General features: G+C 49.4%; 3 protein-coding genes and 1 long non-coding RNA gene across 4 annotated transcripts in view; 1 reads left to right on the forward strand and 3 right to left on the reverse strand.

Moving 5' to 3' along the window:
• Nucleotides 1-3,285, reverse strand: part of LOC144584892 (splicing factor 3B subunit 2-like) — a 37,008-nt gene extending 33,723 nt beyond the window's left edge. Inside the window, exons 1-2 of the mRNA XM_078382112.1 lie at nt 3,070-3,285; nt 1,239-1,285 (exon numbers count right to left, since the gene is read on the reverse strand). Coding sequence (XP_078238238.1) covers nt 1,239-1,285; nt 3,070-3,190 — 168 coding nt within the window. The 5' untranslated portion in view covers nt 3,191-3,285. The remainder of the gene's footprint in view (nt 1-1,238; nt 1,286-3,069) is intronic.
• LOC144584893 (splicing factor 3B subunit 2-like) lies at nt 1-27,962 on the reverse strand. The gene is made up of 5 exons (XM_078382113.1): nt 27,795-27,962; nt 26,318-26,364; nt 25,589-25,666; nt 25,071-25,319; nt 1-113 (listed from the first exon to the last, which is right to left on the reverse strand). The coding sequence occupies exons 1-4, from the start codon at nt 27,913-27,915 to the stop codon at nt 25,080-25,082; spliced, it is 486 nt and encodes a 161-aa protein (XP_078238239.1). The 5' UTR covers nt 27,916-27,962; the 3' UTR covers nt 1-113; nt 25,071-25,079.
• Nucleotides 4,126-9,885, forward strand: LOC144584898 (uncharacterized). The gene is made up of 2 exons (XR_013539375.1): nt 4,126-4,853; nt 9,167-9,885. It is a non-coding gene; the product is annotated as an uncharacterized LOC144584898 (long non-coding RNA).
• Nucleotides 8,043-23,384, reverse strand: LOC144584889 (cation channel sperm-associated protein 1-like). The gene is made up of 14 exons (XM_078382107.1): nt 23,281-23,384; nt 21,739-21,824; nt 20,159-21,166; nt 18,187-18,414; nt 16,399-16,512; nt 15,273-15,432; nt 14,399-14,490; nt 13,194-13,337; nt 12,929-12,992; nt 12,287-12,359; nt 11,090-11,147; nt 10,536-10,623; nt 9,299-9,413; nt 8,043-8,376 (listed from the first exon to the last, which is right to left on the reverse strand). The coding sequence occupies exons 3-14, from the start codon at nt 20,445-20,447 to the stop codon at nt 8,347-8,349; spliced, it is 1,455 nt and encodes a 484-aa protein (XP_078238233.1). The 5' UTR covers nt 20,448-21,166; nt 21,739-21,824; nt 23,281-23,384; the 3' UTR covers nt 8,043-8,346.
• Nucleotides 27,963-27,997: the final 35 nt, after the last annotated feature.

Genomic DNA, 27,997 nt, shown 5'->3' on the forward strand with positions numbered 1-27,997 from the left:
TTACCTCTTGGCAACCCCGGAGGTCTTGGCCCCACATCCGGAGAAGCTCTGGCTACAGGAGGGGTCAGCTTGGACATATCTTGCTGACGCTCTTGTTCCATTAGAGCAGCAGCCTGAGGAGGTGGGAGAAGAAGCCGGACTGAGCCCAGTACAAAGAGGCAGGAAGCCCTCTTAGAGGGAGTGAAATCCTTCTTACGGAACGGCTGGGCTGCCTCTCCCTAGCCAGGGTGACTCCCTGCCCTTCCTCAAAGGACTACACCGGAAGACTTTTCTGAAGGTAAAACATGCACTCTGCTTTCAGTTATGATCCTCTCCCGAAAGCTAAAGATCCTAGTCCTCGTGATTCTGATTAAGAAGCCAATCCCAAGGCCTCGTGCAGAGTTAGTCCAGGAGTCTACGGAGTTCAATCCTGGCTAAAGGGAGGAGAAGCAACCTGGGACCTCTTCCAGATCTCTTCGGCAACAAAAGCCCCACTCAGCCTGCCCCACTGGCGTTGAGGGGGAGCCAGAGTCCCAAATCTAAAAAGGCATCAGGCTATAAATTTTTGGCTGCCAAGCGTCCAGATCTCCTTCCTAGCCCCATCTGAAATGCTGGGGAATCTCCCACGTGCCAAACAGGCATCTGATCGCTGAGATTGAGCCCCGGCTCTTCCATGCCACATTCAATTCGGCCACTGAGTCAAACGTGTGACATATACACACCAAGCCTCCCGCCAGGCTCTGAAACAAATAAAGCTTGGCCTCTCTCTCTCTCTCTCTCTCTCTCTCTTCAACTACCTGTTTGGCTCCTTGATCTAATCCAGGCCATTCTCACATTCTTTAAACTTTTAACATTTGGTGCCACTTGCGCGGATGGGGACAAAATAAATGGTATCTCAAACTACAAATCAACAATAATGCGTGGAGATGCACAAGAGGCCAGCAATTCATTAAACCCTCCTGCATGGATTTCACCACCCGAAAGGCACTTTCTGTTGAACAGAGAGCTGCAGCCCTCCAGACAGCCTGTCTTTCATAACCCAGATGTCGTCTTCACTCCTGAAGTTCCCCTGGTCTTGTGGAGATGGACCCGTTGAGCAACATCAGGCTCACAATACCTACCCCCACGTGAGGCTGATCCCCAGACAGCTTCACACACACCTTAATCCTCAAGTAGGTGGCCAAGATCAGAGTTCACACACATGCACACCTGGCAACAGAACACATCACCTTCTACAAGCATCAGACATAAAGGCTCACCTGAAGCGTGTACGTTTGCAGACGTTCCACCAGCTCCTCACGGCTACCTGGAAGGGGAAAAAAAGATGTCACTCATCAGTTGCTCTATATCACTTGTATCTGTTGATTTCTTCAATATTCTGCTTTTTCTCCAGTGAATTTAAGGTAGCACACATGGCTTTCCTCCCACTTGCCCACTTTACCCACATCACAATCTGTGATGTAGATTGGTCTGGGGGGGGCAGTGACTGGCCCAGGGCCACCCAGTGACCTTCATGTCTCAATGAGGACTAGAAATTGGATGTAAAAATTCCTTCTTTAATATGGTATGGTACCATATTGACTCTCATCCATGTTAAGATGTTCCTATAAGTGAGCAGAAAAACACAACTAGACTGTGACTTAAAAAACTGTGGTTGGCTGAGCAAGGATTAAGCATTCCACTTCACCTTTAATAACCTGCTGCATTTCCATGTTTGCTGAAGAAGGCTTCCTCCTTTGGTAGCCTAAATCCTAGCTATGCTGAGCACGGAGGAAACACAGAGGCTCCCCTGTTCTTCCCAAGCCTGTGCACTTGTCTGTAAGGAATGCTATGCACTTCTATGCACATGGCTGCAACAATTGAGCCCCAATACACTGTAGCTGTTAGACTGCTGGACTGAAGCCTATCATTTATTTGAGCAGAAGCTAGGCTGTCTCTTGTAATGGATACTATAAATGCACCCCATTGTGAGCACCAAGTGCATTCCTTTACTGCTAATATTTCTATCCTACCATTTCATCAGACAGTTAAAAGACAACATAATTTATTTAAAATATTTCTATCCCACTTTTCTCCTTAAAAATGACCCAAGGCAGCTCACATCACTTATTTAGTATTCAAAGCTAGCCAGGACGAGTCGATCAATGCAAAAAAGGATCAAAGAAGAATACAGAGTCTTCTTTAAGGCTACCCAGTCTCCGCAGCACAAGAGAAAACTGTAAACAGCATCCACAAACTGAGCTACACAGGCAGAGACCCCAACACCTCTTGGTGGAAGAATTCTCTTCACCAAAGAGGTGAGCAAACACAATTTTAAGGATGTTCTCGTCCCAGAATTCCCCTAAGTCAGGACATTTCATGGGGGGGGGGGGCGTTGTGGGATTATCGTTTGCTGCCAAAGTCAGCTCTGATTTAGGGCGACCCTTTTCAGGGTTTTCCAGGGAGACCCGACTCGGAAGCCGTTTCCCGGGCCCAAGGCCACCCCCCAGGCCGGCTCTTCTCTTCCAGGAGACCCAGTGGAGGGGGGGGAGGCGGGCAGGACTCGAACCCCCAACCTCGGGCTCCATAACCAGAGGACCTCAACCACCCATCTACCCATTATAAGCTCCCACTAGGTTTCAATGCTAATTTTAAACCCTGGTTTTAATCTTGAGGTCTGTTTTAACTGCTTTTCTTTCTTTTTTAAAAAAAATATGGTATTTTAAAAGCACAGGGGAGGTTGTCTCGATGATGGGAGCGGCCTTTGCTCCCCGATGGGCACAGATGTGGGGGGGTGGACTCGAACCCCCCCCAACCTCAGGCTCCACCTCCAGAGACCCCCCCCAACACCCCCCCCTGAACTCCCCCAGTCCCAAAAGCACCCGAAGGGCTCCCGAGGCCCACCTTGGCTGGAACCCAACCCTTCCACGCTCTCTGTGTCCACAGAACCTGGGACTCGCCAACTACACCTCCCATCATCCCCACACCACTGGCCAGGCTGCCTCGGATGGGGGGGCCCCTCGGGATCCTTCCCGGCCCCCTCAGAAGCCCCCCCACCCTCGGCCGGGCCCCAAGGCCTCCCCTCGGCCCGCAGACACCCCACCCCCTCACCTTGCGTGGGCGCCCCGATCTCGGCCAGCTTGGCCTGCAGCTCATGGGGAGACCAGGCCGCGTATCCCGGCAACGGCATCTCCCCCGCCTTGGGGGGCTCGGAGTGCCCCTCCGCCGCCATCTTGCCTTCTTCTCCCCCGCCACGGACAGCGCGCGGGGTGGCGTCAAGAGGAAGCGACCGGCTCTCGACCAATCGCGGCCGTGCAACGACACAGGCGCGCGACGCCCAACAAGCCGGAAGGGCGCTCTGGGCAGAGGACCAATCGTCGCAAAGGGGAAGCGAGGGCGCCAGCCGCCCACCCGGACCAATCAGGAAGCAGGACCGCTGGGGAGGAAGGGAGGGAGGGAGGGAGGGAGGGTGGCGCAATGACTTCTGGGAGCTGTAGTTTTTAACTGGTTCCGAGGCTCTCTTGTAGTGTACACACAGTATTTTTTTTTTATTTTTTATTTTGGGGTGTTAGTAAACTCGGGAATGGGGAATGAATTTGCACGGAGAGGAAAAGGTAGAGATTCCTGCTTGAAATACTGTGAAGCGAAGACATTATAGATAGTAGGAATTAGACCTGGAATCACCTTCATCATCCTTAGAACTGCCAGGGACTCTCTATAATTTATCCAGTCCAGTCCTTCTCATGGAAGCACAAGAGGGATGATGTTGAGGAGAGATGATTTTAGGCAGTTTATATATATATGTGTGTGTCTGGTTTCCGCTTTTCATTTTCCCTCCTTCCCTTGATGTCAGGTGTAGTAAAATTATTATAATAATTATTATATATATTATATATAACATAATATATATTATATAGGTGTAGTAACATTATTATTACTATTACTACTACTACTACTACTACTATTATTATTATTATGATGATGATTATTATTATTAATATTAATATTTATTATTATTATTATTATTATTATTATTATTATTATTATTATTATTATTATTATTATACACACCAGCCATATTTGGTTTGGTTTTTGAAGAAATGGACTTTTGCCCATCAAAACTGGCATGGCAACCAACGTGTTCAAGTACCACAATATATATATATTTTTTGTCCTTTCCTCCCCCCCCCTTTCTTTTCGCTTTTTCACTTTGCCAGCAGGCTCAGACAAACTTAACAAGGCGACTCCTTTGAAAACCACCAACAGCTTGGTCAGAGTTGCCCATATTTTATTGATTGATTGATTGATTGATTGATTGATTGATTTGATTTGATTTGTACCCCGCCTATCTGGACCAATGGACCACTCTAGGCGGTTCCTATGGAAAGGGGGCAACGGGGGCACACCCTCCCCCCCCCCAGGTGCTTTCCGACCGGCTGTGTCCCACAATTTAAAAACCAAATATAGGCCGTTGAGGAAACACAGCAGAAGGCGGTTGTTCTGTGGAAGTGTGAGCCGTACAGGGTGGCCTCTTCCATCGCCCGTCTCCGTAGCCAGAGTCTTAACGGGCTGGGGAGGGTTTTCTCTCTCCCTCTCACCCCCCCACCCCATCATCCATCTCATCCTCCTTATAAAATGTCCCTTTTTCTCACCAGGCCTGCTCAGCCCATTGCTGGCTTGCTCAACCGACTCGCCTGCAGGACGAGGTGGTCCTGACCCGACGGGGCCTGGATCCGGCCCACGTGCCCTGCTGAGGCTCACCAAGCAGCCCCCAACCCCGGGTCTCCCCGGCAGCCCCCCTTCCAGGACGGCGGCTCGAAACTTGGGGGAAAAATTTTTGGAGACATTTCCTGTGATGGCTCGCATGGCGATCCATGTTTTGGTCCAGAGGGAAGGTAAGAACCGAGATGAACATTCTTTATTCATGTTAGAGCAAAAATGTTAAATATTCTAAAGGGCCCTTTTTCTCTGGAGAGATACTAAGAAAGTCAAATATCTTTGGAATCGAGTCTAGTATGTGTGGGAAGTACCGTCGCTTAATTGTGCACGAGGCGAATCATTCAGGATACCGTTAGTCATCCCAGGAAGAAACCAAAGCTTAAACTGAGGTTGGAGGATGCTGTGCCTTTTGAACGTTTGGCTTCTGTATTCATTGACTTCTAACGGTACTGCAAGGTTAGGGAAGTTTGTGTGCTGAAAATTATAATTTTTCTCTGCCATTTCCAAGCTAAAGTGAAGTATGCTGTTTTGCATGTCTTTCTTTCTTTTTATGATTATTGACCTTTCAAAATCAACGTGTGAAATCCAGCCATTTTGTAACATGAGCGCAAGAGTTCATGTAACAACATCTGGATTGAGGTGCAAAGCTTTCTGCGGTAAAACTTATGGCTTACGGAGTATCATGCCATTTTGAGTTTATAATGACCAAAATTTCAGGCTGTTCCCTTTCGATATGAATTTCTCTGTGGATTCTGCCGTGTATTTATTGTTATAAAATTTTCTTGAACTTGTTATCCTTTATGTTGTAAGCCGCCTAGAGTGGTCAAAATGACTAGATAGGCGGGGTATAAATACAATAAATAAAATAAAATAAATAAAAAAATATTTAATTAAGACATTGCACATTGCAAAGAAAGTATCTCCTTTGCTGCCCTTTCGTCGGAAGATGTGTTGTTGATTTCTGTGCTAGAACTGTTTGCTGTACTTCATGCTGCTAACTGCTGGGAGGGGAGGACAGCATAAAGAGAGGTAATATGTATGAGCCCACAAAACTCCCTTATTTTGGTCAGGCTCTTTCTGAAAATGGATTTTTGCCCTCTTTCCCCGAAAATAAGCCAGGATCTTATATTAATTTTTGCTCCAAAAACGCATTGGGGCTTATTTTCAGGGGATGCTTTATTTTTTTTCCATGTACAATCTACGTTTATTCAAATACAATCCTCTTCTTCTGGTGGCTGCACACGGATGGAAGACAGGGTTTCACTCAACTGGGGCTTATTTTTGGGGTACAGCTTATATGACGAGCATCCCGAAAAATCATACTGTACTAGGGCTTATTTCCAGGTTACATCATATTTTCGGGGAAACAGGGTAAAATATAAATCATTTAAAAATCTGATGTAAAGTTTAAATAAGGATTGAAAGTACTTTGATTTAAATCAGATCCACGCTGGACCAGATTCTCTCCACCCTGCAGGAGAAACCTGGATATTCATTTCAGACAGCCAGACCAGGCTTGAGGGCCACCTTAGGGAAATGTGTTAAGGGCATTCTCGTGGTTCTGGGCCAAATATTCTGTTCAATTACACCCTGAGAGTTCTGTCTCTCTTGCTAATTGGACTCCTCTATTCCTGCAGATCTCATATCAGTTCTGTAATCTGGAGACTCGACCCTTATAAGCATTTTTCCACCCGAGGTCCACCAAACTCTGTGAAGGAGCTTGGTTTTTCATTTAAGGTCTCTGTTGCTGAGTATGGTGTGGTTTCTTTGGACCCATTGTAAGTCAGTTGTCCTTTTGTTTAGGGCAGTGGTCCCCAACCTTGGGCCTCCAGATGTTCTTGGACTACAACTCCCAGAAGCCTTCACCACCACCTCTGCCAAAGAGGTCTTTTTATTCTGTGAATGGGGTTTTCTTACCACCGGACAAGAAATGGGCCATCAAGGGAATGATGGGTCCTGTTCTGCCCTTTGTTTTGGACCAGGGTGGGAGGAGACTTGGGAGGACAGGAAGGGAGGAAGGAAGGAAGGGGGGAACCGGGCCATTTGTCCACTCCTGGGGCAGATGGGTTCAGCAGCTGAGATAAGGAGGGGAGGGATGAGCAGAGAGTAACTCGAACCCTAAAGGAAGCGTTCTGGGACCTTCCTTTCTTGACTCTGCCCGTCTGCTTCTTTGACCCCCTGCTTCTGTTCAGACATTGGTTTAAAACAGTCTTTTCCCACGAGGTATAAACCTTTCGTGACCCTTGCTTGCTGGTATAGAAACCTCGCATGGACCTTTTCGGTGTCGCTTGTTGTTGTTTTCACCCGTGTTTATAGCGTCTGGCGTGAGTTTCTGTATCTTTCTTTAAAATTGGTTTTGTCATTTTGGGAACAAGATATCGAAAGGCTGTTTTTGTTGTTGGGCCGTCAAGTCACCTCCGGCTTCCGGCAAGCCTGTGAATCGCAGGTTTCCGGATCTCCCCCCCCCCCTGTCAGCTTTTGAACCCTTTTTGGACACTCTAGAAAGGAGTGGAGGAGTTTTTTGGGGGTAGAAAATCTCTCTTTAGCTGCACGTGCGCCTCGGCCTGCCTGCCAAACCCTGGAAAGAGTCGACCGAGGGCAGAATCCACTGGAAGGCACGCAAGGCCTACTAGAGAACGTGAGGAGGGGCCGTTCCCACATCTGTGAACATCTGGAGCGGTTTCTGCTCGGCCCTTCCTCTATGAAGATGCTGCAAGCGTTTAGACTCGTCAAGGGTTTGGGGGCAAATCCTGTCAATATATACAATTTTGTTAAAGCATCGGCCGGGGGGGGCACTTGCCGCTTTGTGACCCGAGCCCTCAGTTTTTTGCATCCTGTGGGAACGAGAGCATCCCCTACACCAAAAGCGAAGCGAGGGAGGACCTCTGGCGGCCCAGAGAGGGGGACCCCCGACCCACCACCCCAGAGAGGGTTACCCCCGACCCACCACCCCAGAGAGGGGGACCCCCAACCCACCGGTGGCCCCTAACTCCAGAGGGGTGGGGCCAACGACTGCTCACCATCCCCGCTCGCCCTCCTAAGTCAGCGGAGGAGAGCGACCCAGGCTGGCCCGGCCCAGACCCGAAAGGGGCAAGCGACGGAACAGCCCCCCACCCAAAGCGGGTGTGCCAGGGGGGCAACCCAGAGATGCAGATAAGCCCAGCATGACCCTTTGACGGGTGGCTGCCCCAACTGGACGCCCCTGGAGCTAGATGAGACTGTGGGGCGCTGGGGGGGGGCGGCGGGATAGACACCTATTCCCTACCCTATGTAGGATGGGACCGGACTCCATTCTGCCTCGGAGTATAGGGGCCAAAAAACACTGACGGAACTGCTCCGTGCAAGCCAGAGAAGACTCTACGTCCTTTGCGCCAAGACCTCATTTATTAACCAACAAGTGCCTTTACTTTACATGTATGTCCTCTTATGCTCTGGACCGTTTTGCCTTTTTTCAATTAATTTAATTGAATAGGGGGGAAAAATCCCTAAAGCAGATGGCTGTGTTGGGCCTTATTGAAAAATCTATTTCATACACAAAACATTTAACATATACCCTAAATAGATACAAATACTATTCCCCCAAAAGGAAGCAATGAATGAAAATAGTAAACCACGAAGAGCAGGCAGAAATTGCCTCTTGCCGGCACCACGGAAATGTCTTTCTCTCCATTACTTCGGGAGGTCATCCTGTTGAGCTGTCTGAAAAGAGGAGGCGGGGGGGATAAACACGGAACAAAGTGATTTATTTCATTTTTTTAATCCAGTGGCTGCAAATGATTTTGGACGACTGCCCTCTGTATCCTTCATCTAGCGCGGTAATGAATGTAAAAAGCAACCAGAAAGTTTCTCAAGAGATTAACCGCCAGCTATATCTGAGGATTTCCTCCCTCTTGCTAAGCAACTGCTTGGTTGACATGGAGGTTGCTATTCTGAGGCTTTACACCCTTCCTACTCCTCCACCGTTGACCTTTGTTGCAGACGGCCATTCTTGGGTCTCCATAACAGCTGCTGACACACAGCATGCATGGATTCTGTCACTAGATTCTGGGGTTTTTCCCTGAATTAAATTGCAGAAACAACCGAGGGCCCCTTCCCTTTTTCAAATCATCACCCGCTCATCAACCGGTCGCTTTGCCGGAAGGAATCAAGGCCTACAAGACTCAGCCTTTTGCAACTGCAAGCTTGCTGGATGAAGTCCCATCCTCCCCAGCCTGTGTGGACTACAACTCCCATCATAGACATGCAGGCTGAGACTGGGGGGAGCGCTAATCGTGGACACTAGGTTTTCGGAAAGCATTTTTTTATGATTCGTTGGTCACATTCACATCCTGTCTCTTCCTCCACGGAACTCAGGGCAAGGCCTCGGGCTATCTCCCTCTCTGCTGTCTCTTCACAACCGCCCTGCGAGGTTGGTAGGCTTGAGACATTGTGACTGGCCCGAGGTCACCCGGTTTCATCCCTCGTTCTACCTATTTCTCCTCCCCTCCAGAGATCCTGACGGGCGAAGGGTATAAGATGACCCGCAGGACGTTGGAAGGAAAAAGGCAGTTATCCAGACCATCTCCCCCAGAAGCTGGCCTGGGGGGGGGAACATCTTCATGACCTCAAGAGGGCCCCTCACCTCAAAGAAAGTATCCAGGATCTTGTCCGTGGTGGACGACTGAGAATGGAACTGCTGCTGATGGGTCTCGATCGCGGTCATCAGCTGGAAGTACTTGTAGAGAAGCTGCCATTCCCTGAACCAAGGAAACGGTGAGAGGTTTTAAGGAAAATCCCCGGCTTTCTAGCTCCTGTTTGCTAAGATTCTTCTCCATGTCCCCTGGAGGACATCAGAGCCTCCCAAATCCAGCCTCCATTCATTGATTCATTGATGCATTGATTCATTCATTGATGCATTGATGCATTGATTCATTCATTCATTCATTCATTCATTCATTCATATACCACCCCATTGGTGTATATAGCACTATTCTGAGTAGCTCACATCCTTTGTTCTAGCCTTCTAATAACTCAAGTTAGATAGGACTTAAATGTTTTTTTAAAAAACTTATCTTAGAACATTGATATATTCATACATCCATTTTTAGGGTTTTTTTTAAAGTTCAGTTTTTTTATTGGTTTTTAAAAACAGACATCCGTATACAGTATTCTCTTAAATAGGCTTGCTTGTGCTTACTCAACAAAAGAAAAATAAAAAAAAACCAAGAACTTATCGGATGTTCAATACGTTCTACTTGACATAGAAAACTAAACTTATCTAGGGCTGGGAGAGAAACTTCCTCCACTAGGTTTTGGTGGGTGTAGTTTTTTAAATTTGTATTTCAAATACTCTCAAATCGCAGGCCTCGGATGGTGAGATAAGTAGGGTTTTTAAATGCAGTGCTTCTGTATTGTTGGCTCCGACAATCCTTGTTTTTTTATTATGTTTGATTCGGATGCGAATTGCATTGTGTGGCTCGTTTTCCTTGTTGTCAGCTGCCCGCGGTCAGGCTTAAGCCCCAGAAGAATGCAATATGCGTTCTCCTAGAATTTATTATGGTGTCGGACTCCGAGGCCCATCAGCCCCTCATCACCGGCTGGAATCAAGCGCCTAGAGCTCCGTGGTTTTGAGGTTGCGAGTTCGATTCCCCCCGCTGGGCCTCCTTGATAATCCAGAGGGTCCCTTCCGGCTCTGCCGTTCTAGGAGGATGATGACATCTGAATTGTCGCAATTCCCTGATAACTAAATATTCTCTCTCTCTCTCTCTCTCTCTCACACACACACACACAAACACACACGCACGCACGCACGCACGCAAGCAAGCTTTTCTTTGCAACCAGTCCTTGCTGTTGGTTGGGCCGGCCCGGATCCCGCTCACCTCTCGGCCAACTCGAGGTTCCCGTATTTTTCCATGACCATCCGCCTAAAGAATTCTTCCTCGCGTTCCTCTCTCTTTTTCCCCTTCTCTGTGATGGGGAGGACACAAACAGACCAGCGAGCAGGTTTAAAACAACAACAAAAACAAGCGTTGTGGGTTCACTTCCTTTTCCCGCATCCCTGATTTCAAGAATCGATGATTTGTCTGAGCTGTCGAGAGGACCTGTCCTTCCGATGGGGAATGTTGTTTAAAAAAATCCAAAAAACGAAATTCCTTGCATGTCTGATCTGACCTTTGCCAGCTTGCCATCAGAATTTTTTTTTGGAGAAATTCTAATTTTTCTCCTGGAAAATTCTGATCTCCAAGCCCCGTGCCCCAAAATTTCAGGGTCTTTTAGGCAATCGTAGGAGAAAGTCGCTCTGGGTCCGCAGACCAGCTGTCTTGCTTTTCTCAATTACAGGGCGTCTTTGAGAATTTGCTCATTACGTGCCGCAAAGGCAATCCATTGAGCATCCAATATCCCCGCCCCGAGATAAACCCCATGGCAGGGTCACCTGCTGGCTTGCTAGAAGGACCGTCCTCCTTTGTGCTGTCCTCCGGCTGGATCAGCTTCTGTCGATTTCGGGGGAGAGAAACCACAAACACATAAGTCAGCAACTTGGTCACCTGTCCTTCTCATCTGATCTTCAAACGGATGACGGCGAAGCCTGGCCTGCGGAGCGCAGGTAGCCCGACCCTAACCCCTTCCCTGGTCTGACCCCATGACAGCCGGAAGGGGGAGAAAAAAATATACGGTCAGAATTTTTTAAAAAATGTGCCGTTTTGATCCCGGAAACCTCCAAGACCAACCGTTTGCACCTAACTCCAAAATTAGGTACCCAGTTGAAAAATCCCTGTTAGAAGTGGGGATCTGGACTTCTAGGTTTTTACTTTGATTTGGTTTTTGATATTTTCTGACGTTTTTGAGCCTAACCGAAAGAGCTAAAGAAAAGCTACGAAGAGAAAAGGCTAAGCCATCTCACTATCCCACCCCTGCTCTTGAAGATGATGGTTGTGGCAATCCTCTGATTACCACCGCTGGTGTTTCTGTGCCCTTCGGGTGGCAAAGCACAACGACTTCCCCAGTGTTAAAAAGTTGACGTTTTGGAAATTAAAAAAGGCTCTGATTATTCTTTATTCCACTAGACGGCAGCAAAAGATAGCAAACCCATCTTGTAGACCCTGATGTTGGGAAAATGCGAAGGCAAGAGGAGAAGGGGACGACAGAGGATTTTTAGCAAGCTAAAATAAAAAATCCAGAAAAAAAAAGATTTTGACTTTTATTACCAGAACTAGCCAGTAGAGGGAGCCAGAGATGATGCTGAATACATAGCATGTTCTCTGGCTCCCTCTAGTGATGAGTTCTGGTAAATACATCATGAAAATACATATTTCTAGGTTTGGGGTTTTTTAAAAATTATTTTTAATATTGCCAGATTGCGGATAAGTGAAGCCACGGCTACCGATCCCATGGAAAGAGGAGTCCGACTGTATTGAATTGCAACCGAGATTTGTTTAGGCATTGCGGTTAGACAACCCCCATAAATACAGCCCATGCATTGAATCAATGAGGATTAATTCCCCCCCCCCCCGTTGATCAGCCTACCCACCCATGACGTTAACTCTATACACGCAGCACCGCAGGAACAACCCTGGGGAGACATGCACATTTTGGTTGCAAGGGGGGGGGCGGGTCACACAGTCCCACTCACCTTCTGCTTCTGGAGTTCTTGGCGCTTAAGCAGCGCCACCTGGAAATTATCGACCAGGACTGCAATCACCAGGCTGCAAGAGAGAAAGGGACACAGCTGGCAGATGTGGATTTTTGGCCCTCCAGATGTTTTGGATGTCACCTCCCAGGACAGTCTGTTGGGGTGGGTGGGGGAGAAGGCAATGTAGGCAGCTTTGGTAGACCTTTCCTTAGCGAGAAGCCGCGATAGGCGAGACGTAAATGAATGTTCTCTTGCCATTTCATCAAGAGTCTTTTCTCGATCCTCGGACGTCTCTGGACAGCCCACGGGTGGGGCGGGGGGAGAGAATTTTCTGGACTCCGGATCCCATCCAGTGCTGGCTAGTGGATTGGGAGCGTGATCGTTCCAAAAGTTATTTCCCCCCCCCCACTTTGGGGGAAGTCACATCGGTTGGATGTCCCCGAGGGGGCAGCCCCCAGCCCACCCCAGATCTTTTGGACTACAACACCCATGGGCCTGAGGCAAAGGTTGACATAAGCTGGGAGCCGTCGTCTGACGCAGAGGGAAGCCAACTGGGGGTTTTGGACTACCAAATACACACACACACACACACACACACACAGACATCTTTAGCCTATGGGGAGAATCCTGTCATGCGCTTACTTGAGAAGCAGAAAGTACTGCACGAGGATGTAGACGATGAGGAAGATGATGACGTACCAGGCCCCTGGAAGCGAGAAAAGGAACACGGTGAGGGCAGGATCATCCACGCCGCCGTGGCCTTCGAAACAAGCCACGGGGTGGCCCACCAGCCCACGGCAAGGCACCGAGAAAGCGGCCTGACACGGGTTTGGGATCTGGGCCCTTTTCCTGATGCCAAAGGACTTCTCGAACCGAGAAACGCCGGCAGCCTCTCGGCTTCTCCCACCTGCATCGTAGCAGGTCAGGTAAATCAGGGACCAGTCGTCCAGCGTGAATAACTGGAACAGGGTGAAGATGGTCTTGAAAATATCTCCGAAATGTGCCGGGTCGGCGTCACAGAACATGTCGCGCATCACGACTGAGGACATGACTGAGGGGCGGACGGGGAGCGTTAAGGAATAAAAAGATTGGTGGGGTTTTTTTCCCCACCTCCTCCTCACCTGCCTTTTCCCCCTCCAATGTTCCCATGGGGGGGGGAACCACGGTTCTCCTCCTCTCCTGCTTGAACAGCACAATAACCCTACGAGGTAGGACAGGCAGCGAAAGGGAAGGGTTTCCAGCTTATTCAAAGGGAGAGTAACCGAGGAGTCCACCCCTTATACAGGGACACGTCCGTGTTTTCCTTCTCGAAAAGTTTTGAGGTCCACCGTTACGTCCCCCGCAGTTTTGTCTCAAAAATGCCTTCTGTTTGGGAACATTACCCGGGAGAATGGGGGTCACTGGGAACAAAATGATCTTTTGTTTTCGGTCGAAAAGCGAAGCCGGATTTGGGCTTTTTCTTTTCTTCTCTTAAAATGGCAATATGAAAAAGAAAGAAGGTTGAACTTCCTTGGATTTAATAAGTAGCGCTACACTGACGCAGCCCCCCCCAAAAGACAGAGGCACCCCATCCTAGGCTGTCTTCAATAAGATTCACCATATACAGTGGCGCCTCGCTAGACAGTTACCCCGCATGACAGTTTTTTCACTAGACATTGACTTTTTGCAATCACTATAGTAATTCGCAAAATAGTGATTCCTGTGGGGGAATTTCGATGGACAATGTTTGGTCCCTGCTTTGCAAACTGATTTTCGCTAGACAACGATTTTGACAGCTCCCTCCGCGCTCGCACAACAGGTGTTTTCAGGACCTAAGCTTCGCTAGACAGCGATTTAAACAGCTGATCAGTGGTTCGCAAAGCGGCTTTCCTATGGCCGATCTTCGCTAGACAACGACGATTCTTCCACATTGGAACGCATTAAACAGGTTTCAATGCATTCCGAGGGGGAAGTGCTTTTCGCTAGACGATGATTTCGCTAAAGAGCAATTTCAGTGGAACGGATTATCATCGTCTAGCGAGGCACCACTGTATTTTATTCCTTTTTGTTCATCATGTTTTGATGCTTCTCTCTCCCTCCTGACCACCCATCCACTCCTCCTGGGAAGGATACAGAGTAAAGTAAACATGACGATGATGATGGCCCCAATGGACTGGCACGACAGCATAAACGTACTGGTGACTTCTCGAACGTTTTCCATCACCCTGCAGAGGCGAACAAACGAACCGGCAGATGGTTAGTTGAGGGGGAGGAGAAGGTCTACCTTATCTCTCTGGCCAAGGAAGGACGGCAATTTGGCCAGAAATTCAGGGAAACAAACGATTCGTAGGATAGCCCCGACAGTCCACTAGCCAGCAGGGACTGGGAAAGGTAGTCCCCCCCCTCCAAAAAAAGGAACTTTCCAAACTTCAGGGGAAACCATCCCATGATAAAGAGGGCTTGGCAGTCATATGGACAAGGCTGGGAAGGGTGTCGGAGGCCAGCGTTTGGAAATCACTACAGTCGGATCCTCTTACCCGCCTCATTGGTCTCTGCTGCTTTGCTTGCCCATGGCTGGAGAATATTTTAAATATGATGCGAAAAATCCCCCCGAAATATATTTCTAATGGTGAAGTTACCAGAACTGGCCACTAGAAGGCGTCAGACACCATGCTATCTACAGTACAGTACAGCCTTTAGATGCCTAAAACTAACATGGCTAGTAGTAGTAGTAGTAGTAGTGACTGATGATGATGATGATGATGATGATGATGATGATGATGATAATAATAATAATAATAATAATAATAATAATAATAATAATAATAATAATAATAATAATAATAATAATTCCAGAGGCTCTAGGTCTATCACAGGAAGCAGAATGTCATGGCACTAGAAACCGTGATCACATATAATGTTAGACAGTTCCTCCATCAAAGGATGTCCCGGACACATTTCTTTCAACTCATTAAAGCACTGGTGGATCTACAGACTAGGCGCTGACCGGAGCGTGAGTAGGAAGCGGATGGCGCGGATGGCGCGGATCCCTTTGCAGATTTTGAGGACGCGGAAAAGGGTCACAGTGTTGCCCCGATTCCCTTGCCTGGAGGAGATGAACAAGGGCAGCAGAAAATCCAGCACCGTCATGATCATGATGAAGAAATCTGGCCGGGAGGAAAGGAGGAGGAGGAGGAGGAAAAAACAAACACAAGTGAACGCTCGCAGCCTGTGAGATTAGACAGTGCAGCTACTAGCCTTGCTCACGGTTAAGCTGACAGAAGCAGGAAACCTCTCCTGAGCATGGGCAGAGTGCTTTGGAGCATAATTCCTCAGTTCAGAAAAAATATCTCTTATCACCTAAGGCAAAGAAACAAATAGCTTTTCCAAGCAAAAAAAAAGAAAAAAGGTTTTAATACATCCCAACCACGAACTGTATGAGTCAAAGGGAATCCTGTCTCTTTCCTTGGACACATACGTAGGTTTTAAATTTTGGCATAAGGGCTTATTTATACCATTTGTTCTCCCTTGATATAGAGTGCAATCCTAATTCAAAGATGTGCTGGTTGTAGAAGCTAATGGTTAGGTACAAGCCATGAGGCCATGAAGCCGAAGAGCACATCATGACCATCCCCAAACCAAAAAAGGAAAGCCCATGAAGCAGACAGCCGAATTGGTTCAAATTGACAAGCGAAGAGCAGGTATTTTGCAAAGCTAGTGGCTCTTAGTTGTCCAAAGTGGAAGCAGAAAGCCTGTAATTTAAAGGGACAGTTCCCCTTACAGAAACCCTAAGGAACTGCCTTTCTGCACAAGACAAATTGTGTTAGAGCATTTTGCTTCTGAAAACAAGCAAGAAAACACCAAAACACTGATTTCACAGTAGCCTCTTGATTTCCCCCTGCCCTGTCACCAGAACCAACTTTGGGACTTACATGGAATTCCACATGCAGTACAACAGTTTTGGCATTCAAGGGAAACCAAATCAAATTGATTTTTCACTTTGAGACCTGATTTTTATTTATTTATTTATTTGGTTGGGGTCTACTTGTAAAGGTCCACTCCCAGTGTTTCCATGCCATCTGAGAATGAACGGCCCCTGTTCAGAAATCCACCCTCCGACCACCGAGACCCACCGGTATCGTTCCACGGGTCACGGAAATAGTCCACGCCTAAGGCCACTATCTTGAGGATCGCTTCCACCACGTAGACGGAAAGGAAGACAGGATCCATAGCTGAGAAGAACCACTCTAGAAAGTCAGAAGAAGAAGAAGAGAACCGTTAACAAGGAGAGAAGGAGACGCCGTCTTTCTCTACGAGGAAAGCCACGGCAGTCCAAGATATTTTGCTGCCCGAGTCAAGGACCTGTGCCGACAAATGGATTTTTTACAAAACCCGCACGGACCTCCCTTCTCTCTCTCTCCACTGCTGTAGACACAGGATCATAGCAAATTAAGAAGTCCACCATTTCCTGCCCTCTTGCAATTGTTAAAACTCTGCAGGCTTTCGTTCTGCGTGATGCGAAGGAGGCTCAGCCTTCGCGAAAGCCCAGAGAAAAGCCGCAAATGAAGCCGAGACTTAAGGACGGCTTGGAAAAGTTCCTTTCTTGCATGACGACGACGCCTCCTCGAGTCCCCAGCAACGCTTGGCCCCTGTGGGGGGAAAAATGCGATTCTACCTGGCTAGGTTTTAGGGAGACCCCAATACGAGGTGGACCGACTCCCTCCAGGAAGCCACGGGCTTGAATTTGCAAGAGCTGGGCAGTTGAGGAGGGGGGCATTTTGGAGACGGCTCATCCATGGGGTCGCCATGAGCTGGAGGTGACTTGACAGCCCACGAGGACACCGAGGTGGGCAGCCCACGAGAAAAGCCCCCGAGTTCTCTCTTTGGGGACACCCACCAAAATGTTCGGAATCAGAGGGCATTTCAACGTCCCTTCAGGGAGACAAAGACTGTGGGTGCACCGAAAAAGGATGGTTAAAAAGGACAGTCGCTGACAACGTAGAGAGTGAGTTCACCAGCATCTTTCAGACCAGCAACGGCGCAAGCATAGAAGGGAACAAATCCTTCCAGGGACCAGATCCTTCCTCCTTCTTTTGCTTGGCCAGCTATGCCGGGCCCGGACGTGGGGTCTCTCGACTGGGGGGGTTCCTCCTCCTCCTCTGGATCCAGGGGTCCTCTGGTGGGGGTCCCCTCTGCAGGAGAGACTGGCCGAGGCACCCATGCAGCTAAAGAGATATTTCCTACCCCCCAAAAAACCCTCCACTCCTTTTTACAGTGGCCGAAAAGGGTTCAAAAGCTGACGGGGGGGGGGGGAAGAGATCCGGAAACCTGCGATTCACAGGCTTGCCGGAAGCCGGAGGTGACTTGACGGCCCAAGAACAAAAACAGCCTTTCGATACGTTGTTCTCAAAATGACAAAACCAATTTTTAAAAAAGATACAGAAACTCACGCCAGACGCTATAAACACGGGTGAAAACAACAACAAGCGACACCGAAAAGGTCCATGCTAGGTTTCTATACCAGCAAGCAAGGGGCACCGAATAGCCAAAGAGATCTTTTCTATTCCAAACAATGCCAAGAAAGGTTTATTAGAGGGGGGGAAACACAGCACCATGTGTGGAAATGGAAGAAGGAAAATTGAGAATCGGAATGAAGGGGGTTTGTTGTGCTCTGCTGCTTTTCAAAAGTTCTTCTTAATATGGATTTCATTTACTGTTTTTGATACAATACTCGTTAACGTCCTTTGAAATATTTTTCCCCCTTCCTGGTTTTAGCTATGAACGATTGCCTTTTCGTTGTCGGACGTCAGTGCCTCGGGTCCCTCTCAGGAGAAAAGCGGGGTGTCAATAAAGAAATAAATGCGGATCGGGGAAGCTGTCCCTCCCCGGACAATCGATGGCGACGCTGATGACTGGCTTACCTCCCCGAATCTCCACCACCGCAAACGTCTGAGCGACCAGCAGGATGTTATTGATGGCCACCACCGTGCCGATGAAGATGTCAAAGAACATGGACTGCGTGAGGTTGTAGATGATACTCCGCAAGGCGAGAAGGTACGGGACGGTCTCTCGCCAAGCGCGGGTCACCAGCTCCCGTAAAGTCATGCGCCGGTGCTTCCGCTTGTGGTGGTGCTGGCCTTTGCCCCCACCTGCGAGAGCAACGGGGATATTTTAGGAAGGGCCTGGAAGCCATCTTTTCCTTCACCCTATTCTGCAGGTCTCCGGCCACGGGAGGTTTGCTCGGGATCCGCTCCCCTTCTGCAAGGCACTCTGCCCCCCCCCAGAGTCTCCCAATCTGGCCCCTTGTTCAGCGCATGAGCTGTTCTCCGGCCCACGCTCCAACAGGAAGGGACCTGTCTCTGATCCAGGATGGGTGATAACGCCCAGGGCTTGGTCCTGCTGCATGCCGCAACCGAGGAGGGGAGACCTCCAAGACCAGGATCACAACTCACCGACTTGGGCTCCTTCCAGAAGGGAAGCCACATGAGCCCGTTGCAAGGTAAACCTACAAAACTGGTGCCTCGCTTTTCCCCTTATTAACACATATTCCAAAAATTTGCCCCATATTACATAAAAATTGTTCTTTTTCAACTCTCCTTTCTTCATCTTTAAATTACAAGTTAATTTATCATTTAATGCTATATTCCATATTTCTTTATACCATTCTTCAATTTGTAATTCAGTCTTTAATTTCCACTGTCTAGCAATAATCAATCTAGCTGCTGTTATTAGATTAGTTATCAATTCTTTAATCATTTTAATCATTGACCGGCTGCTCAGCTCCAAATCAAGAATCTAAGCAGTTCTGGAGAGGAAGACAATAGAAGAAGAAGAATGAGAAGAAGAAAAAGAAGAATATGGCAAGAGGTCCCGTATATGGTGGTGGGGAACACTGTTATTGTGTTGTAAGTGTATATGTGTTATGTATATGATTTGTTTTTGTTATAGTTATAAATAAATAAAAAAAAATTAAAAAAAAGTGGTGCCTCGCTAGACGATAAACCGTTCCACTGAAATCGCTGTTTAGCGAAATCATCGTCTAGCGAAAAGCATTTCCCCATTGGAATGCATTGAAACCTGTTTAATGCGTTCCAATGAGGAAGAATCGTCATTGTCTAGCAAAGATCGGCCATAGGAAAGCCTCCTTGCGAACCGCCGATCAGCTGTTTAAATTGCTGTCTTGCGAAGCTTAGGTCCCGAAAACACCCGTTTTGCGAGCGGGGGAGGGAGCTGTCAAAATAGTCGTCCAGCGAAAATCGGATTGCGAAGCAGGGACCAAACATTGTGCAGCAAAATTCCTCCATAGGAATCACTGTTTTGTGAATCGCTACAGTGATCGCAAAAAGCCAGTGTCTAGCGAAAAAACTGTCATGCGGGGGTAACTGTCTAAAGAGGCACCACTGTAATAGGATCCTAAAGATTAATGAATTCCTTATGGGATGGATAGGGTGACGTGGGCTCTGTCCCATGAGAGTGGCCCCACAAAAGTTGCCAACACGTCTATTTCGATCACCCCAGAGTGCAGGACAGGCAACAACGGGCTCCAGTTAAAGGAAGCCAGATTTCGGTAGAAGATCAGGAAAAACTTCCTAACTGTTAGAGCTGTACGACAACAAAGCCCATGACTTCGGGAGCTGGGGAGCGCTCCAGCCCTGGAGGCCTTCAAGAAAAACCTGGATCACCCCCTGGCAGATCTGCTTGGACTATGTTCCTGCCTTCAGCAGGGGGTTGGACTGGATGGCCTTGTAGGTCCCCCTTCCAACTTCACTTTTCTATGATTCAGTGATTTTGGGGGAAAAACCTGGTTTCCAGCGGCCTTTCCCCTCTGGAAAACCAGGCCCTGGAGGAGTGATCTTGTCGGGACCCCCGAAGCGGGCGAGGTCCCGATCCTACCTTTCGTCTGGTGCGTGGGATACGTCCCCTTGCTCCCTCTTCTGCTCTTATGGGTCTTGCTGTGTGTCCTCGAATCTCTGGACCTGCTGGTGGGGTGGGAGATCATGGAGGTGGCCGCCATGAGGGTGGACGGTTCTTGAGTGGGTGGGAGGGACAGAGAGACCACCGACACCTGGCCGACGGGCGTCGCGGAGGTCCCGGGAGCCCCAGTGGGGGCCTGATCCTCTTTGGTCAGGATTTTTTCCATCTGAGGCAGTGAAGGCATTGTCGGGACGGTGAGATAATCCATGGTGGCAGAGTGGATGGAGCCTTCTGCTCACCGCCCTTAAAGACTTGGGTAGCGTCCCCCCCCCCCTCTATACCGCCTGCCCAGCGCTTCCCAGCGCTTTCCTGCCTGCTCACAGGGGAGAACGCGAAGCCTGGGGCTCTCTTGGAGCACGGAAGGCTGCCAGCCTTCCAAAGACAGAAGGGTTGGCCTCCCCTTTGTGACGTCATCAGAAGGCGGCAGTGTGGCATAGGGGGTGGGGTGAGACAGCACGATGGGAACGCGGGAGATCTCGGTTCGAATCCCCGCTCAAACAGAAGTGTGGGCAACCCGTCATGGAGGGCCTTGCGTTTGAGGCTGGAGAAATGTCGTTTTCTGCTGAATGTGGCATTTGAGGGACCCGACATGGACAGAATCTCGTGCCCTGAAGGCAAATCACGGAAGCTTAAACGGCAAATCGGGGGGGGGGGGAGGCAGGTGAGAAAATTTCCCGTTGTGACAGTCACACTCCGTGAGCCCCTAAAAGCGGGCCTCCTCTAATAACGGGTGATCTATAATGCTTCCTTTGAGCATCACCCGGGAAAGTCCCCAGGAATCCTCAAGGCCCATTGGGCAGCCTCCGAGATTAGCCAGGAGGGAAGTGAGGATGCAACGCCAAGATGGAGAGCGACACACGCCACCTTGAGCTGAAGGATCTTCTCCAGGGCTTGAGGGATTTTGGGGCCCACCCCAGAGTCATCCACCTGAAAGTGACAAAACAGGTCTCATTTCAGCTCTCACCAAGTACGCCAAGGTGTAATGAGAAATAGGCTGGCCAGTTCCAAGGGGGGGGGGGAGGCAAACCCATTCATATTAGATGTGCAAATCTAATCCGTGCAAAATTATTGTGCTCCGGGATTCTGTTTTATCAGATCACGGCCACCTCTTCCAAAACTACAGCATACACTGTGTTTTCTCGGATCGAATGCTCCATGGCAAACGTGCGCTACGGAGGCGCTATACAAGCTAGATCAATTAATAAACTCTACACTATAAGACCCCGTCATGCTGATCGATCCAAATATTTTTTTTTCTCATCCCACCCACTCGATTCTCCGTAAGACACCAACGGAATCTCTCCGAAACCCAAACAGCCTCCAAGAGGGTCTTTGCAGCAGCATCGCCCTGTCAAGTTGTTTGAACTGGCCTAAACCAGGTGTAGAATCCAGTGAAGGCCTTTCCTCCCCCATCGCAAGTCCTTCCTTCATTAGATCATGTCTCTCTTCCAGCCACCCTCTTGCACACACCCACACACCCCCCCGTGATAAACACCTACCTCTCGACTGTCTTCTCCAGGAGGAGGAGGGGGGCCACGGGGCCTTGGACCCGGGATGCTGTCAGATGAACCCACAGAGGGATTCCCTAGAAAAAGGAGGGGAAAAAAACAGTTTTTCCAGAACAAATAAGCAAGACACTCCGTCCTCGAGCTGGCCACTGTTGTCAGGTTTTCTCACCGCCCCCAACCTGGGAGTTTTAAGGAGGAGAAGGGGATGACAGAGGATGATGAGATGGTTGGACAGGATCATCGAAACGGCCAACATGACTTTGACCCAACTTCGGGAGGCAGTGGAAGACAGGAGGGCCTGGCGTGCTCTGGTCCATGGGGTCACGAAGAGTTGGACATGACTTAACGACTAAACAACAACAAAGCCAGGCCGGGGGGGGGGGGAACGGGTGGCTTTTAAAGCTCACTTTTGCCTATAGAGTGGACCCTCGACTTACAGATGGCTCGACTTACAGACTTTTCGAGTTACAGACTTCTCTGGCTGCAAAATTCAGATCCGCCTTGCAGCCAGAGAATCGACTTACAGACCAGAAAAAAACCAAAATGGAATAAAAATAGAATAAAAACCATTGGTTATGGGATTAATTGGTTTTCAGTGCATTGTAGGTCAATGGAGATTCGACTTACAGACTTTTCGACTTGCAGCCACCATTCCAATACGGATTAATTCCTTAAGTGGAGGGTCCACTGTAAGTGAAACTATGCTGACAGTCCCACAATGGGAAAAATTCTCCACTGCTTCTCAAAAGCCAAAGAGGCTATTTGACTTCCCTTGGTACAGAGTTCGAGGGATCACACTTTGATTGACGGGAAACTTTGCTTTTCTGATTCCCTCAGATTCCTGCCCTATTTCGGCAAACAGCCTCCAAGGCTGAAGGCCCCTTCCGTTCAACAATCCCCCAAACGAGAGATTCTGAGGTTGCAACGCTTGAGAAGCTGGGGGAAAGGGTCATTCCATCAACCCTGATAAAAAAACCTGATCCATCTGTGAGCTTCTCCCTTCCCATCTGCGTTACTTTTCAACTTTAGGTCCTCCACAGGCATCCTGGAGTTTAGCACCCCCTGGCCGTACCACCTAGGGTTCAACAGGAATAGAAGTCCACCATGTCTTTAAAAAAAGAAAAGGGGAATTTCTTTTAAAGATTGTAAGCTCACAGGCAGGAGTGGATTTCTACAGATTACACGGTACGATACTCCGGGACCTCTTTGGACTGAAAGGGACAAAAAGATTTAAAAATCAGCCACTGCATCTCTTGTATCTCGTTTGCACTGGGGAAAAAAAAGATGGAATACACTGGGTAACCTCTTCCTCCAGGGAAGTTTATTTTCTGAAAAACCGAAGAGAGGGCCGAGTCTGGGATCGCCTTGCCCGAAATATGCTCTTTGTTCAAAAGGGAATCCATCGCTGACATTTAATCCACTACACAGACAGAAGACGTCTGTAGCACGTTCAGATGCTACTTGTCTTCCGTGAATTAACGAGCACTCCCCATCACGACTGATTGCTTCCTTCTCTCAACCCAGGGAACTTACCTCTTGGCAACCCCGGAGGTCTTGACCCCACATCCGGAGAAGCTCTGGCTACAGGAGGGGTCAGCTTGGACATATCTTGCTGACGCTCTTGTTCCATCAGAGCAGCAGCCTGAAGAGGTGGGAGAAGAAGCCGGACTGAGCCCAGTACAAAGAGGCAGGAAGCACTCTTAGAGGGAGTGAAATCCTTCTTATGGAACGGCTGGGCTGCCTCTCCCTAGCCAGGGTGACTCCCTGCCCTTCCTCAAAGGACTACACCGGAAGACTTTTCTGAAGGTAAAACATGCACTCTGCTTTCAGTTATGATCCTCTCCCGAAAGCTAAAGATCCGAGTCCTCGTGATTCTGATTAAGAAGCCAACCCGAAGGCCTCGTGCAGAGTTAGTCCAGGAGTCTACGGAGTTCAATCCTGGCTAAAGGGAGGAGAAGCAACCTGGGACCTCTTCCAGATCTTTTCGGCAACAGAAGCCCCACTCAGCCTGCCCCACTGGCGTTGAAGGGGAGCCAGAGTCCAAAATCTAAAAAGGCATCAGGCTATAAATTTCTGGCTGCCAAGCGTCCAGATCTCCTTCCTAGCCCCATCTGAAATGCTGGGGAATCTCCCACGTGCCAAACAGGCATCTGATCGCTGAGATTCAGCCCCGGCTCTTCCATGCCACATTCAATTCGGCCACTGAGTCAAACTTGTGACATATACACACCAAGCCTCCTGCCAGGCTCTGAAATAAATAAAGCTTGGCCTCTCTCTCTCTCTCTCTCTCTTCAACTACCTGGTTGGCTCCTTGATCTAATCCAGGCCATTCTCACACCAGCTCCCGGGGCCAGGGGTTGATCGGCTTCTGCCTGCCTCAGGGGATTTGCCTTTTAAAACTATACTCCAAAGGAACAATTACAGTGGTACCTCCCTTAACGAGCGCCCCGTTTAACGAAGAATCCGAATAGTGATTTGTTTTTTGTGGTCGCAAAAGCGATCGCATTGCGATCTTTTTAATGGCAAAAAATCGCTTTGCGATGATCGGCAAGCTGTTTCACTTACCGATTTTCGCATAGCGATTTTTAAAAAACAGCTGATCGGCGGTTCCAAAATGGCCGCCCGCAGAGTTTTCGCGCCCTTTCCTCGCTTACCGGGCAGCGAAAATGGCGGTCGTATGGAGGATTTTTGCATAAATGTGAGTTTTAAGCCCATAGGAACATTTTAAACGGGGTCTAATGCATTCCTATGGGCACCACTGTACTCTGAAAGGGCCATACAGTTTGGCTGCAGGAAGAGCAACGGAGACTAGCCACGAAAAAGCCTTGTGATCAACAGACACTAGGCAGGCGGCAACAACAGCCACGACAACAAACCTACAGAGAGACCAGCAAAAAACCAACAGCAGCAGCAGCAATGTGGGAAGGAGCTCAGCCGGGAGGGTCGGCACGATTCACCCCTGTCCGAGAAGCCGAAAGGCAGGGCAACATTTTAAAGCCACGAGAGAGCAAAGGCAACCACAACGGCCTCCCCTGACCCGGTGCCTTCCAGAGGTGTCGGGAAACACTTCCCTCCAAAGCACACTTTTGGAACCCTTACACCACATGGGGCTGGGACTTCACGCAATGTTTCAGCGACCTTACAGACCATCAATCACAACCCCTGGCCCAGTTCAAGAGGCAACTGAGGGACCACAGCAAGTCTAGTCCCGGCTTAAATGCTTCGGCAAGGCTGGGCCTGGTCTTGTTCATTTCCACGGTCACCAGACCCCTCTTCGCTCTCCTTCCCTCCAGCAAAAAAAGAAATCTATACATCATCATTACCTGCTTGACTCATTCCTCCTGCTGGATCAACATGGCGGACTGCTGCTGGGCCAGCTTCAACCGCTCTTCCTCGGGCAACGCGGAAGGATCCACCGACTGCATGCGGAGGGGCGGGCCCATGCCAGGTGGTGGCGGAGGGGGTCCTACGCCCATCGGGAAGTTGAGGCCCATGCCAGGGGGAGGCGGGGGTGGAGGTGGCTGCATCGGGGGCATGCCCATCGGGGGCGGGGGCAGAGGCATTCCAGGGAGCTGCGAGAAACAGAGAGGTGGCAAAGGCTGAAAAGAGGGTCGGAGACACACTGTGCCGTGAGACTGAAATCCCAAAAATAAATATAGCGGCGCTAGCTACAAATTGCAGTCCAGGCAGAACACCAATGCAGCTGGTTCACGTCCGCCAGGAAATGAATTGGGACGATTCTGCAAGCCCGCGTAGGTTCTACCACTGAACTATTGCTGTCCCCAAAGCCCTCTGATCTTATGAATGCAGCCAAGGTGGTCTTAGCGGACAAGTGACTCACCTGTCCTGGCATCGGAGGTGGGGCGGGCTTGTCTCCATCATCTCCCCGCAGAGCGGGTCTGTTCAGCACTATCCCCGTCTAGAAAACAAAAAATTAACTCAGAATTATACGCTTGTTCAAACAGAAGGGTGCACTCTCAATTATTTGAAGCAGAGGGGAGCAGAAGATCTTGACCTTCTGGTGGGTCTACAAAGGAAATGGTTAAAGGAGAGCCTGTGCATGGTGGACGTAGAACGGGGCTCTTACTGTTTATAACGGCCGACTCACTGCTCATAGACTTCAAACCTTCCATAGTTAAACTTTTAACATTTGGTGCCACTTGCGTGGATGGGGACAAAACAAATGGTATCTCAAACTACAAATCAACAATACAGTAATGCGTGGAGATGCACAAGAGGCCAGCAATTCATTAAACCCTCCTGCATGGATTTCACCACCCGAAAGGCACTTTCTGTTGAACAGAGACCTGCAGCCCTCCAGACAGCCTTTCTTTCATAACCCAGTTGTCATCTTCACTCCTGAAGTCCCCCCCCCCTCCCGGCCTTCTGGAGATGGACCCGTTGAGCAACACCAGGCTAACAAAACCTAACCCAATGTGAGGCTGATCCCCAGACAGTTTCTCACACACCTTAATCCTCAAGTAGGTGACCAAGATCAGAGTTCACACACACACATACACCTGACAACAGAACATGCCACCTCCTACAAGCATCACACATAAAGGCTCACCTGAAGCGTGTACGTTTGCAAACGTTCCACCAGCTCCTCACGGCTACCTGGAAAGAAAAAAAAAAGATGTCACTCATCAGTTGCTCTGTGATTTGTTCAATGTTCTGCTTTTCCTCCAGTGAATTTAAGGCAGCCCACAGGGCTTTTCTCCCGCTTCACCCACATCACAACCTGACTGTAGATTGGTCTGGGGGGTGGGGGGAAATGACTGGCCCAGGGCCACCCCGTGACCTTCATGTCTCAATGAGGACTCAATTTTCTCAAGGACACTTGGCTGCACGCAGCTGAGCCCCAATACACTGAAGCCCATCATTTGTTTAGGCTGTCTCTTGTGATGGGTATTATAAATGTACCCCATTGTGAGCACCAAGTGTATTCCTTTACTACTAATATTTACATCCTACCATTTCATCAGAAAGATAAAAGGCTACATAATTTATTCAAAATATTTCTATCCCAAGGCACCTCACATCACTTATTTAGTATTCAAAGCTAGCCAGGACGAGTCGATCAATGCAAAAAAGGATCAAACAAGAATACAGAGTCCTCTTTAAGGCTACCCAGTCTCCACAGCACAAGAGAAAACTGTAAACAGCATCCACAAACTGAGCTACACAGGCAGAGACCCCAACACCTCTTGGTGGAAGAATTCTCTTCACCGAAGAGGTGAGCAAGCACAATTTTAAGGATGTTTTCATCCCAGAATTCCCTTAAGTCAGGATACCTCATGACGGGGGGGGGGGGGGGGCATTGTGGGATTATCGTGTGCTGCCAAAGTCAGCTCTGATTTAGGGCGACCCTTTTCAGGGTTTTCCAGGGAGACCCGACTCGGAAGCCGTTTCCCCGGCCCAAGGCCACCCCCCAGGCCGGCTCTTCTCTTCCAGGAGACCCAGTGGGGGGGGGGGGGGGGAGGCGGGCAGGATTCGAACCCACAACCTCGGGCTCCATAACCAGAGGACCTCAACCACCCATCTACCCATAATAAGCTCCCACTAGGTTTCAATGCTAATTTTAAACCCTGGTTTTAATCTTGAGGTCTGTTTTAACTACTTTTTTTTCTTTCTTTTTTAAATATGGTATTTTAAAAGCACCGGGGAGGTTGTCTCGTTTGAGCTGCTGGGAGCCGCCCTGGCTCCCCGATGGGCACAGATGTGGGGTGTGTGTGGACTCGAACCCCCCCCAACCTCAGGCTCCACCTCCAGAGACCCCCCAAAAGCCCCCCCTGAACTCCCCCAGTCCCAAAAGCACCCGAAGGGCTCCCGAGGCCCACCTTGGCTGGAACCCAACCCTTCCACGCTCTCTGCGTCTACAGAACCTGGGACTCGCCAACTACACCTCCCATCATCCCCACACCACTGGCCAGGCTGCCTCGGATGGGGGGGCCCCTCGGGATCCTTCCCGGCCCCCTCAGAAGCCCCCCCACCCTCGGCCGGGCCCCAAGGCCTCCCCTCGGCCCGCAGACACCCCACCCCCTCACCTTGCGTGGGCGCCCCGATCTCGGCCAGCTTGGCCTGCAGCTCATGGGGAGACCAGGCCGCGTATCCCGGCAACGGCATCTCCCCGGACTTGGGGGGCTCGGAGGGCCCCTCCGCCGCCATCTTGCCTTCTTCTCCCCCGCCACGGACAGCGCGCGGGGTGGCGTCAGGAGGAAGCGACCGGCTCTCGACCAATCGCGGCCGT

Source organism: Pogona vitticeps, chromosome 15 (assembly GCF_051106095.1).
Source record: "Pogona vitticeps strain Pit_001003342236 chromosome 15, PviZW2.1, whole genome shotgun sequence".
NCBI lineage: Eukaryota > Metazoa > Chordata > Lepidosauria > Squamata > Agamidae > Pogona > Pogona vitticeps.

Coding starts and splice junctions, on each gene's coding strand:
- LOC144584889 (XM_078382107.1), bottom strand. CDS start 20,447: ATGGATTATCTCACCGTCCCGACAATGCCTTCACTGCCTCAGATGGAA. Junction 18,415..20,158: donor TCCCACGCACCAGACGAAAG/GTAGGATCGGGA, acceptor TTGCTCTCGCAG/GTGGGGGCAAAGGCCAGCAC. Junction 15,433..16,398: donor TGACCCGTGGAACGATACCG/GTGGGTCTCGGT, acceptor CCTCCCGGCCAG/ATTTCTTCATCATGATCATG.
- LOC144584893 (XM_078382113.1), bottom strand. CDS start 27,915: ATGGCGGCGGAGGGGCCCTCCGAGCCCCCCAAGTCCGGGGAGATGCCG. Junction 26,365..27,794: donor GATCGGGGCGCCCACGCAAG/GTGAGGGGGTGG, acceptor TTTTCTTTCCAG/GTAGCCGTGAGGAGCTGGTG. Junction 25,320..25,588: donor CACCTCCGATGCCAGGACAG/GTGAGTCACTTG, acceptor TGTTTCTCGCAG/CTCCCTGGAATGCCTCTGCC.